The sequence below is a fragment of the Aptenodytes forsteri genome, unplaced genomic scaffold (assembly GCF_000699145.1).
Source record: "Aptenodytes forsteri isolate BGI_AS27 unplaced genomic scaffold, ASM69914v1 Scaffold528, whole genome shotgun sequence".
Lineage (NCBI taxonomy): Eukaryota > Metazoa > Chordata > Aves > Sphenisciformes > Spheniscidae > Aptenodytes > Aptenodytes forsteri.
Genome location: NW_008794881.1, coordinates 720,312 through 733,175, shown reverse-complemented (window position 1 = coordinate 733,175; position 12,864 = coordinate 720,312). Strand labels below are relative to the sequence as shown.

The following is a 12,864-nucleotide window of genomic DNA, read 5'->3' as shown; positions in this document are numbered from 1 at the left end:
ACCCGGCTTCTCTTCCCTGCTCAGTTACGGCAGCCCGGTCTTCCATTTCTTGTTGCAGCGAGATGAGCTGAGGAGGGGAGGCGGTAGGGGTGGGCAGAGGTTGAACGGTGTGTTTAACGCAAAGAGGGCTCTGCGCGAGTCCGGGCTTGTTTGGGCTCAATAGAAAAATAACGGGTAACCACAGAAAAAGCACGTTTCATGTGTTTGAACTAAGCGCGTTACTGACTGGCATTCAGCCTGTGATGCTTTGCCATCCAAAGATGATCACGGTGATCAAATAGCTCTCGTTTGGGTTTTTTTTCATCGGCGCTGTAAGTTAGCGGAGTTCCCGGGTAGGTTCTGCTTGGTCTTGCACACTGAGCGATGGTGCCCTTTAAACACACGTGCTTGAAGTTCTTAGTGACTGAGGCCTTTTATTGCGCTAGTGGTGTTGCCATTGGTATGTTATTAGTTAATGAAGAGCCTGAAATCCTTGGATTAGAAACTCCCACGGTGCCGGGAGCGCGGCGTGCAGAGGGCTGAGAATAGAGATGCTTCCTTAATTTGCGTTTAGTTTGGATAGGAAGGGTTAAGAAAGTTTTCTATTCCACGTCATTTTGATAGGGTCAGCTGGACTTAAAGGAAAGCTAATGCAGCTATTTAATAATGCCAAAAAGGGTAATTTAAATTGTTTTCTGGTCTTCCACATAGCCCGTAAGTGGCACAGAAATGGCATCAAGAAACCCAGATCCCATAGATACGAATCTCTCAAAGGGGTGAGTACTTCTATTGATGTTCCCAGGCCGTTGGGCTATTGAGGCTTAACCGTGAAAAAATCCAGTATTTGTGTTACATTGACTGACACATTTTTTGCAGACAGGGGCTTGTGTTTCAGATGGTCGGAACCACTGTGGGTTACTGCTTCATCTTTTGCTTACCTTACATGCAGCTGTGATATTTCTAACCCACATGAAATCCACCCTTGTATGTCTATAAAACCGCTTTTCAGTTATTAGCGAATTTCGTCTCTGTCGTGCTTGGGTGGGTGTCACTAACTGCTGCTTCCAGTGAAACAAACAGGTGTCAGTTGGATAGCTCTTCTCCCTTCTGAGTCCTGCTGTCTCTCCTACTTCTCTGTATCCTTCAATATTATTTTACCATCTGTACTAATCCAGAGAATTTGACTCAGAAGATGAGAGGAATTGGCATTTCTGGACAATACGTATGAAAATGGCAGCATTTTGCTTTTTCGGGGATTAGACAAGTGATATAACGGGATCTTTTTCCACACTTGAGAGTGAAAACAGGACATTTTGGCTTTGGGGAGAGCTGTGGTTCTGTTTGCCTTGTAGCTGTGACTGTCGGCTTTTGGGATGTGACATAAACGCTTGTCTTCTGCATAGCTCGGTGAGGGTTCAGTCCCGCCCCCTCCTGCGGATAGTCCGGCAGTCTCTGAGTCTGTCTCCTTGCACCGAGTGTGCATGAGCTTAAGATGGCAAAATCCTGATACTCGTGTGCCAGTTAAAATGCTGCTTACAGTAAAACAGCAAAAGTTTCTCAGTGGGACAGTAGCTGATAGTTCTGAGAATTGGTCCGAGCCGTGACAGGATGCATTAGCCAGCCGTTAGCTGACAAAAACGGGGGAGCTACTCTTCTCTGTGCTGGTACTTTTTTCCTTTAATGTAAAAAGGAAAGGCCTGAGGAAGTGGCATTGGTCTTTACCCAAGGATTACATGTATATGCGCTCACCTGCCAGGGTTGGTTTGTGGTACTTCAGATCCAGAATGTATTGTGACATGGAAATGAAATTTCTTGTTTACAGCTTTACTCAATTTGTCCTTTCCGTATGTTTATTGCTGGGGTTTTCGGTTTGCTTGTTTGTTTATGGAAATTAAGGAAAATAGCTAGTTAAAGGATGGTTACAGATGGCTAAAATAATTTTGTTGATGTAATAAATCAGAAAAAAACCCTGAATTAATCACAGCCAGCATTTGGGAATAATTGGAACAATCTGGAAATACACATATATATATATATGTTTTTACATATGTCCCTTCTACAACATGGCTTATTTTTTCCTTATTTTTATAGGTTGATCCCAAGTTTCTGAGGAACATGAGATTTGCAAAGAAACACAACAAAAAGGGGCTGAAGAAGATGCAGGCCAACAATGCCAAGCAGGCTGCTCAGCAGAAAAAGGACTGACATGGTTTAAGACAAAAGAACCAGTTTTCCTATTGGCATGCGTGTTACAGCATTTTTGTAAAAATAAAATTGGATGTAACAAAGTCTTCACCTCCGGAATTTGAGGAGAGCCCTCCAAAAGTCTTGTCTGAGTTGTATTTTAGATGCTAGCTGTGCATCAAGCCTGCCTGTAGGGACCAGTGGGTGTTTTTGTTCCCTGGCAGATCAAGCCAGCCGGAGCTGTGGAGCGGTTTTGTGTTAACGCTGTCAGCCTCCGCACGCACGAAGTAAAACAGCTGCTCCCTGCTCAGTGCTGTTCTGCTGTAATCGTTGGTACAGGTCGTGAGCGTTCGGTAGTTCAAAGTCTGTTTTCAAGTTGTGAAATGGTTATTGAGAGAAGCTTTAAAATTTAAACAAGAAACAACATGTTTCTTTTTGTACAAATTGAAGCCAGCGTTGCCTGGACTCTTAGGTGACAGTATTCAATACACGTAAAATTATTTTTGATACTGGCATGCATGTTCAGAGTTCTCACGTACCACAATTTTTATGATAGTCCCTGGTGCTGTTAGAGCAAGATGAGATTTCCAAGGGCTGTTAACCTGGACAGCAAAGCAGCAGACATGTAAGGTAGTTACAGCTACGGAAATCCTGAAAAATGGGAGGGTACCGAGTGCTAGCCATGGTGTTAGAGATCATAGCAACTGGTGTTAGAAGTGCTGTGTGGTGTATTCCAAAATACTTGAAAGTATTGAAGTGTTAGCGGAGCTACCATGGGAATGTGTAAGGTTATAGGACTATATAAAATATCCATACTTTTCATAGTTACTGTATTATAGTGGAGGTCTTTCATGCCAGTAACAAAATACTACCTACCTGATGAAATGCGCTGACTGGTGAGACCAGGGGAGTAACATTGAAAAGCCTGAGAGGTGCAGTGAGAGGGCTTTGTTACTGCTGTCCTTCTGTAGATCAGGAGAGGGCTTCGCTCTCCAGGTCCCACCAGCCAGCAAAGCTGGTTCAACAGGTGCTTTTTTATTGCTGAAATGAGCCACCTGATAAAATGCAACAAACTGCTCCTGAAATTGCAATTCCAATGCTTGTCCACCCGGTGGTGTAAATCCATGGATCCACACAAGGGCTGGAAGTCTGCAAGTATCTTCTGACTTTGCAGTAGAGCAGCAAAACACCCGTTGGATTGAGGGGAAAAAAAAAAATCAACTGAAACGTCCCATTAATGTAATTGATTAATTTTTTAAAATAGTTTAGCCAGTTACCAAAATGCAGTGTTATTTTGAAACAAGGTAAATATTTTGGATTCTTTATGGCTTCAATTCCAAACTCTTTTCCCAGTTCCCACTTTTTAGTTGGTTTTGACTGATGAAAAATACCACCCAGCCCTAACCAAGCAATATAAAGAGATTTACTAACTTAAAACTCAGGAGTCAAGGACTTCTAAAGTCTGAGGGGAGTCTGCAGCCCTCAGCTGTCCGATTCCTGCTGTGTGCATCTCTTGGACTGTTGTGAAGGTTGATGTTTGTCAGCCAAAAGAACTTCATTGCTGTGCGAGAGCAGCGTGCTGGTCAGGAGGGGTGCTGTGCTGGAGAGCGTGTCCAGTCACAGGCTTCATACCACCAGGTAGAATCTGCTAAATAGTCAAGACAAAAAGGTTGTCTGGTCCCTGCTGCCCTCGGGTACGCCAGAAGATCAACTGGCGAGAGGTTCCTCATGGTGTTAATCCTCCATGGAGTTTTTTTGGCAAGTGGTAGGTCATCCAGAGACAGATGCACACTGCTTAAAATCCCACTGGCCTCAGTGGAAACCGAGTGCCTGTGGGTATCGGAGGTCTCGAGCTGTGTGGTTGGCGCCTGCCCTGCTTGAGCGAGTTTGTCTACAAAGGCAAGATCGCGTAGCTGTGGTTCAGGTTAGCGTGCACATCTGGCAGCCTCGGCCACTGGGCCAGAGCTGCCCGGCAGCCCCCTGCAGCCCTTGCCAGGGCTGGCAGAGACACCTAGCATGGGGAGATGTCCCCTTGGGTTGCTCCTGGTGTTGGAGGCAGCAGAGTGGCTGATCCAGCTGTGTAAGTGAAGGTCAGTCTGCTGCAGATGTGTTGTGACAAGAGGAGTGAAAGAAAAAGCCTCTGAACAGAGGACTTTGTGTTTGTCTTGCTGCACCTTCACCTGTGTGTCTGCAGATCTCCAACCTGTTCTAGGTTAGGCATTTTAAATCTCTAGCACTAAGGCTTTTCTATCTAAGAAGAGGGACTTCATTTCTAAACCCTCTTGGTGTCTTCCCCAGAGTGCGTGTGTTATGAGAGTAGCTCACCCACAGCATGCGGTTTGAGGGAAGAGAGAGCGACGCAAGGGTCGGGCTGAGAAAAGGATGTTGGCACATTAACGAGAAGCAGAGAGGAAGATTTGGGCTTCCTGTGGCTCCAGGCAGCTCCCCCAGGCCTGCCTTCAGAAGCAGCCTTTTCATCTCGCTGCCCTTCATGCTGCCCTTCAGTGGGACAGCTTCCCAAATAAGGGCTTGCTGACTTTCTGACCAAAATAGCGGCTGCGTGATAAAATGCAGCACGGAGGAACGTAACCTTAATCCAGGCATCATTGTGTAGCAAGAGACAGGAATTTTGTGAGCTTCCACAGCAGCTCGGTGTCAGGTTTGTTGTTGTCAGCTCCCTGCACACATGGTGGTCCCGCAGGACGCTGCCCGGACATCGGTTGATCACTTACTGCGTTTTCTAACTCCGTAACATCTCAGTCCACAACTTTCCTCCTTGTTGTAGAGGTTGCCCCAGCCCAGAAGGGAAAGCTGTGGCGGGGAGTCTGTGCTGACATGGCCTCGTGGTGGGTCTTCATTCTCTTTCACTTGCCTTGTGAAATCATTTAAGTTCTGTGTCTTGATTGCTGTTGGTCAAGTGAGGCTGAAGATCCTTTTTGGGAGGATTACGTATATAGAGCCCAGGAGACGGGCCACAGCTGCCAGTTCCACTTGAAACTATTCCCATTATGCAGAGCTCTGTCATCTTTGACATTTAAAAACTGCAAAACTCAAGATTAAGTCCTTGGTATCCTGCAGGAAGCCAATGAGCTTGACAGTGTCTCTCTGCTCAGCTACTGCTGTACATCGGGTTATACATTTTGTGCTTGCTGCTGCTGTACATCAGACTTGCTGCAGATGATTTCTCCCCTTTGCAATTAAGAGGACTCGGTATCAAATGCCAGTTTGGCTCCTTTTTTCCCTTTGATTAAAAAAAAAAAAAGGAGCAAAGGGTGTGTAACTGAATACTGAATCAGCTCATTTGGCAAAGGTGAGCAATTGCACTGAAAGCCAAGAGCACAGGACTGGGGAGGAGAAATCAAAGCACTGGGAAATGCTCTGATGGGGTAGAGTATTCACTGGGGGCGTTGATGTTCACAGTGAAAATGAAAAATAGGGCTGGATGCGTGTTGCTCTGTCCCCCTTTACCGCCTTTCAGTAGTGTGTTCAAGCAAAAAACAGCGAACAGAACAGGAGTTCTGCTTTGCCCAAGTTTCAAGGCTGTTGCAGGTGTTTGTACGCAACAGGGGCTCTGGCATGGTGAAATGTTGTTTATTTGGCATACCTTAGCTCACGTTATACTGCCGCTGCCTTGGTGGCAGATGCATGACTGCAGGTGAGCTGCAGAGGTTTTATTAGGGGGATGAGTACAAAATGTCCTCAGGTCTTCCTGCAGTCAGTTAGTTCACACAGCAAAATTTTACTAAGGGCTGAAGAGAGGCCTCGAGTATGCTGGAAAAGCTGCAAACCAGGGCAGGAATTAAATCCACTGCCAGTGAAAGCAAGCAGAGCAACTGGCCTGAGAACTGTGGCTGCGTCCGGTGGCACGGGCTGCCGTCGCCTGCCAGCACAGCTCCTGTCTCAGCTGGGGAGTTAAAAGCACATAGATCTGGGGACTGGTTTAGAGAGTGGTAAATGGCTTTTTGCCTGATTAAAAAAATGAATGGATGTTTCAATGACTTTTTTTTTTCCCAAGCAGTGCTTGTGGATATGTGTCATGTTCCTTAAAGGCTTCTGGCACCAAAGCTTCACTACGCACGCAGGGAAAACTGCAAATTTGTTTGGAGTTGCATAGATACGTGGACTCTTCTGGGTGGTTTTCATTCATCATTAGCACATCTCCAGGCACATCCCCTCTGTGGAGGCTTCAACCTGGCTGATCCTGTACTGGTTACTGGTTTTTCAGCCATCTAACCCACTTGCCAGCCTGTTGCATGGCGTTCCATTCCTAATGCAGTTGTTCCAGTGTTTTAGCCAACAGTGAAATCCACCCGCAGCGCCCCACCCCATGGCATTTGCCGTCTTACTTTTGGAGGACAGTCAGTGTGTTAAGACAAATTGGTCTTGCAGCAGTTTTTCTACTTCATGCAGAGCATGCTGACCTGCTGGCACCTCTGGTCTAAGGACTAAAAAAGCCCAAATAGTTCCCAGCGTGTCAGCTCTTCTAGGGACAAGTTTCAGCTGCTGCAAGACCTTGGTCCTCTCTCTCCAGCCACCACCTTCCCTGTTTTGCTCTCAGAAAAGAGTGGCTAGACAGCGAGGTCGTGGCTCACTGCTGCCTGTGCTGTTGAACCAAGGGAGGAGAGCCAAGGCGCATGGCCGGGTGGCTCTTTGCAGCCATCCTTTTCCCTGTGGTCACAGCAGGAGTCCAAGCCTCCCCCAAGCCACCAAGTTGGCTGAAGGAGGGCATTAACCTTATTTCTTCTCTTGGTCACCCTTCAGTGAGCCAAGACCTATCAGTAAGGAGTGGTGAATATCTTGGAGATGTCCTTGTTCGGTGTTGGGATCTGGTCGGGACAGAGGAAGATAACAGAGCTGTCGGCAATGCCTGCTGAGATGTGATGTGAGAGTGTGGGTGTGGGCTGCCCGTGGGCTGGATGGTCGTGGCTGTGGGGAGAGCTGGTGTCACCTTGGCTCGTGGCTGAAGCCCAGGTATTTGCAACTCTGTGGAGGTTTCCAAGCCTGGGGTAAAACATCTCAGCTGTGTCCTCAGAAGCAGGTCTCAGTGGGAAATTACTTCTGCTGCTACACTGGGGAGGTGGAAAATGATTATTTTTGATCTCTAGGCTACAGAGTCATTGGAAACAGGAGATGGTGGCACTCAGGAGCATTTCCTGTCACAGGAATGTTGTCTGACCCAACACATTTCTGTGTCTGTTGGCTTCTTGTGCACCTGCAGTTCTGCTGAATCGGCAGGAGTTATGGCATCGAGGGCTTGGGACCCTCGGGGACACCCCTCTGAGTGGGTTTTCCAGATGTTTGCATTAGGGGTGTTCCCAAAATATCCTGGGTTTTAAGGAAAATCAGCTGCTCTAACTGACAGGGGTTCATTTCCTTGGTTTCTCTGATGTTACAAGCCCTGGTTGGGCAAAACGTTTGGTGCTTGTTGTCCAGAGAAAAAACACAGCCATGTCTTTCCAAACAACCAACAACCCCTCTCATGCCTGTTTTCACCTCAAGCCTGTTTGATTTGAATTACAATATTTGATTATTGCTACAAATAAGAGCATGTGTTGCATCAAATACAGCTGCTCAGGGTATTTCCGGAAGCTGGTTTTGGGAGGAAAGGCAGAAGGACGGTGCAGCAGGCACAGGGGCACTGCCATGGCGGCATGCTCCCCCAGGGTTGAGAGCAGCATCGCTGGGGCTTCCACCGACGCAGTCTCACGCCTTGCCCTGCCAATGTTTATTTTGCTTGGGTAAATGTTTGATTTTAGCAACATGACCACAATGCGTGAGCTGTGCTGGGGCTGTAATTCGATGGGAGGAGGCAGCTATGTGCAGGGAGAGCTGCTAATGCCGCAGGAATGCCGCGCTTCCTTGGGACAAGAAAAGATGGCACCCGGGGCCCTGGGGGACAGCACAGCTCCTCGGCCCTGCTGTCACCCTGCGTCTGGAAGCCAAGACCCAAAGCAGGGTCATGCCTTGCTCAGGGCCCCTGTGGCCCAAATGGACGTGATTTCTGAGGGAAAATCAGGTGTTTCAGTTATTGTGGCGAGGCTCCCACCCAGGGCTGCTGGAGGACCATGAAGTGTCGTGGGGCTGCTGCCATCTGCCTCCCACCAGGCTGGGTGAGATGGGAAGGAGGCACCCAGTCCGGCTTAAGAATGGCTTTTATTCATGTTTCCAAAGAAAACTGACATCTTCTCTCTGCATGTGCTGCAGGGTGGCCATCAGGATGGCAGGGAGGAGGAAGGGGTGTCCCTTCAGGACAGCCGGGGCAAGAGCTGGGAGGAGAGGGACTGTCCCTCACCTGCAGATTTCAGTGATGGCATAAGTGGTTGTTAATTCACATTTCATCGCTAAAATGCTGCTGATGCTCCAGTTAAACCAGCAGGCACCAGTGCCGGCTCCTGAGCCTGCTCACCGTGGCAGGGGTGAGGAGATGCAACATGGCAGCTCCCCACCGAGCACCCATAGCCCCATTGGCCAGGCTTTGCCACTGGGCTAGCAGCAAAATACCTCCTTGGAGGCTTAAAGCTCCAGCTGTGATGCCAGACGCAGCTCGCAGGCGCTTGGTGCGGCCCTGAGGAGCAGCTCCGTTAGTCATGAATACGTGACCGGGGTGAAGCTCTCGCTAAACCTCCAAGGAACGACCATCTGAGGCACTCGGTATTAACGCGTTTTATTTTCCCAGCGGCCACCCTTCTCAGCACTCAGTCTTCATGCCGGTAGCCAGGGTACTTAGCTGAGGAGATGAGATGTGGAGCTGGAGGGGTTTAGGAGATTTGGGCTCTCATCTGGCCTCAGATTTATTCAACTCCCTTCATAAACTCGAGGAACTCTGCCAAGGGGAAGACATAGGAGACAAGGGGTGTGAGGTGGGACCGCAGTGCCCTCGCAGCTGCCAAGTGCGCTCTTGGCAGCTTTCTCCAGCCCCGTCTCCTTTTCCATCCCCCCGGATGCGCAAGAGGCCAAGGGGGATGGCTACTGCTTCTCTGGCTGTGGCTAGGACTCCTTGTGACTCCCACTGGAAATGTCACCGGAGCCCAGCGTCACCCTCGGCTGCCACCGAAATGCTGGAGTTCAGCACCCAGGGAGGGACATGGCCACCAGCTCAGCTCGGAAATGGTCTGGGGGTCATTTCAGCAGCATCACGTTCAAAGATACAGCCCTTCAGAGCTAGTGCTTGTGTTTAGGGGGCAGGTCTCCGGTGAAAAGCAGGTTTGCTTCAGTGCAGGCTGGCTTTCACAGCGTGGGGAGAGTTAAGGCAGCCCCAGGCCCTTGCTACCATTTCACAAGCATAAGAAACACCCCATCCCTCTGCAAACACCGGCTGGGATCAGGCGTATTGCCCAGCACTGCCTGCACGAGCTCTCACTCACCCCTGAGGGCAACCGAGACCGTGGGAGCTGCCCGGGGGACGCTCAAGGGCTCGCAACCAAACTGCACGCAAGAAAGACCCCTACCATCATAGTCAATCCTGCCGTCATTGTTTTTATCCCCATCTTTCATCAGTTCTTCTATGTCATCCTCGGTGATGGTCTCTCCCGTTGCCTGCAGCATGATCTTCAGCTCCTCAAGGTCGATGTAGCCATCGGCATTTCTGTGCAAGGATGGAAGATCTCAGAAGGGGACCAACATGCTGGGGAGGCAGAGCTGGGGCGGCTGCACCGCGGCTGCACCACTCCAACCACCGTGCTGCGGTTGCCGCCCTTACTTATCAAACATCCTGAAGAGATCTGAGAGTTCCTCTTCGGTTTTTCCTTTGCTGTCATCTTTCATACACCGGACCATCATAACGAGGAACTCATCAAAGTCTACAGTGCCGCTGCCTGCAGGCAGAATAAACACCATCAGATGGCACTACGGTGGGTGGACAGGCAACGCCAAGCGAGAGATCAAACTTCTCTTTAGTAACCAAGGAGCAAAACTCAGGAGAGCAGCCCTGCAGCAAGAGGCAGCTTTCAGGACACTGGCGTAAATGACTGAGGCCATGCACTGACTTCATCACCAAATTTTTACTTTTTGCAGTCATTTTGCCATGGCAAAATGAACCGAAAGTCCTACTGGAAGCACCGATGAATGGAAATTCCTGCTATGGAGATACCTGTCCATCTCATCTAGGTATTAATAATAAAAGCTCTAGAAGGTAGGTATTCATGCAGTGTGTTTTTACACCAGCAGTACAGTACTGTTGTTTTCACTGACACGGCTGTTTTCCTTTTTTGCCTGATTTTTAACTGCTTTTTTATTTTCCAGTTACTTAGTATGGTATTTCTGCCCAACTTGCACACAATGGATTTTGTTATGTGTGATCACCAGTACACTGATTTAATCAATATTTACAGCAATTATTTATGTGTGTGTGTGTGTACACTTGAGCAGTGACTGACTTTCCTGATGATAGAATCCTGTAATTGTGGCATTTCTGAAATGGCAGTTGCTACGTTCAGCCTGTATTTTGTTTTTTAAATGGATCTGTGCAATTTCAGAGTAGCCCCCAAAATCAGTTCAAGCAGTCTGATCATTATAGGAATAATAATTTTTGTAGTTTCTCTTTGCCTGGAAGTTTTCTAAAGGAACCACGCTGAAGTTTGGTGGGTGTTTAGTGTCCTTCAAAATCACAGTGCTGTAGATTGCTCTCTGCAGGCTGTGGCTGTCCCCAGCGTGGATCCTGCCAGCGCTGCGCAGGCGCTGAGTGCTCCCGACCTGCACCATGCTCCCTATGCCTGCGGCATGGGGGTGGTGCTTGGGAGAGTGGAAGAAACCCAAATCTCTTACCATCCTCATCCACCTCGTCTATCATCTCCTGCAGCTCTTCAGGGGTGGGGTTTTGCCCCAGCATCCGCATCACCTTCCCCAGCTCCTTGGTGCTGATGCAGCCGTCCTCCGCCCCCAGCACGAAGATGTCGAAGGCAGCCTTGAACTCTGAGGAGGGAGGGGAGAGGAGATGTGAGGGTCTTGCCCCACGCCTCGACCCTGCAGGTGAGCAGCCCTGGGGCCGGGGGCTTGCCCCTGGCACAGCCTCCCCTGCCCATGCAACTCAGCACTGCCTGGGCACGGCATGGCAAGGACAACCGGGCACACGCACGGAAACCACCTCGCTTGAAATGCTGGTGGATCAAAATCCCTGGGTTATGCCCTGCTTTGGCCAGCTGCTAGAAGGGCCGCATTTTCTGGGGTGTAATTGCTGAGGCAGGCTGGGCTGCCAGCTGGGGACTTTGTCTTTAGGCTGCAGTGTCAGGTTAAAGATGCACCTACCATTTTTTTGCTCTTCTGTCAGCTGCTCAACCTGTAAGGAAAACACAGAGACCAAATCATTTTTCTTCCTTAGCATCACTGATGGTTAAAAGGTAATGTTATTTGTTCGACACCCTTTGCAAAGGTCAACCAAGCCTTACAACAGTCACCCTCATGGACTACGGGATAGACAACCAGTGGGGTTTTGACACCACAACTTTTTGTAGTCTGAGATTCTTCCCGTTAAAAGAAAACTATTCCCAACTCCTTTGAAGTGAGCATCATTTCTCTAGAGTGGCACTGTCTATCATAATTAGCATTTGCACAAGCAGGGAAGACCCACTGGGAAAAGCATTTGTCTCTGTCAACCATTTGGGGATAATTTCTTGTTGCTGGGAGGCTTCACAGCAGGACAGCCGTGCCGTTGAGGGCTGCTCATGAGTGGGCTGAGGCCAGGTCAGAGGTGAGGCATGCTGGCGAGGTCCCTGGGGAGGGAAAGGCGGACAAGACCATCCCCGGTAGTTGTTCTTCAGCCCTAGAGTCAGGAAATTCTCTGCACTATCCAGAACATTAAAAGCTGGTCTGCTTCCCTCCGAGTCAGTGTTTATTACAAAGGTTCCAGCCTCTGAAGGGAGCTGCTATTCCCTTTAGCCTGTTTTGGATATCTCCCCGAAGAAATGGCCCGTGGAGCCATTAGGCATTAGCCAAAATAGGCTGGCAGATTGTTCCCAAACCCTACCCTAATTCATTCCCTGCAGACCATCAGCGGGAGCTTATTAGTTAGCATGAATTAATGAAAATGATCAATGAGGAGAGCAAAGAGGAATCCATCAGCTCTGTGTCATGCCTCTTTAAGTGCATTTCGCTCTTTGGCTTCGTTCCTGCCTGCAGGTACCGCTTATCTAAAATTGCTGACCCCGCGGCCGTGTCCAACTGCTCCTTCAGTAGCATCTATTAAAACGCTGACTTTTCCCTCCCAGGCTGGTCGACAGCCTCTCCGGAGTCAGCCAGACATGACCCCTGCCAGGACTACCTCTGGCCCATGCAGAGGGTGCCTGACCCCACTAATGTCTCCTTACTACCGCCTCCGTGCCCCGTGTGAGCAGCCCACAACACCCTTCCCCGCCATGTTTCGCTGGGGGCAGAACCCCACAACCCAGGGTTGTGTCACCCTGCCTTTGAGGGAAGGCTGATGCTTTTGCCCCAAAGAGTAGTGGTTTTGCAAAAGCCAGCTGGAAATACTTCCCGCTTGCAGCGAGAGGCGGGGAAAGTGCTTTTTCTTAGCGGGGCAGAGCCTGCGGGAAGCGGGCAGAGCGCCTTATCCCACTCCCCACGCGCCAGGAGGTGAAGTCTTTCAAGTCAGAAAGCGCTAAGGACGGCGGCAGGATTGCCGTGGCGGGAGGAAACCCAAGCCCGCTGTGGCCCTGGCGCCACTGAAGGCAGGCAGGCAGGCAGGCAGACAGGTGCCCTCTCGATCGA

General features: G+C 49.4%; 1 protein-coding gene and 1 long non-coding RNA gene across 2 annotated transcripts in view; one reads left to right on the top strand and one right to left on the bottom strand.

Moving 5' to 3' along the window:
* Positions 1-115: 115 nt before the first annotated feature.
* On the top strand, positions 116-2,304 carry LOC103895167. The gene is made up of 2 exons (XR_657351.2): positions 116-755; positions 2,071-2,304. It is a non-coding gene; the product is annotated as an uncharacterized LOC103895167 (long non-coding RNA).
* Positions 2,305-8,807: 6,503 nt separating this feature from the next.
* TNNC1 (troponin C1, slow skeletal and cardiac type) overlaps positions 8,808-12,864 on the bottom strand; it is a 7,099-nt gene continuing 3,042 nt past the window's right edge. The window contains exons 2-6 of the mRNA XM_009274687.2: positions 11,407-11,437; positions 10,927-11,073; positions 9,863-9,977; positions 9,612-9,748; positions 8,808-8,986 (exon numbers count right to left, since the gene is read on the bottom strand). Coding sequence (XP_009272962.1) covers positions 8,955-8,986; positions 9,612-9,748; positions 9,863-9,977; positions 10,927-11,073; positions 11,407-11,437 — 462 coding nt within the window. The 3' untranslated portion in view covers positions 8,808-8,954. The remainder of the gene's footprint in view (positions 8,987-9,611; positions 9,749-9,862; positions 9,978-10,926; positions 11,074-11,406; positions 11,438-12,864) is intronic.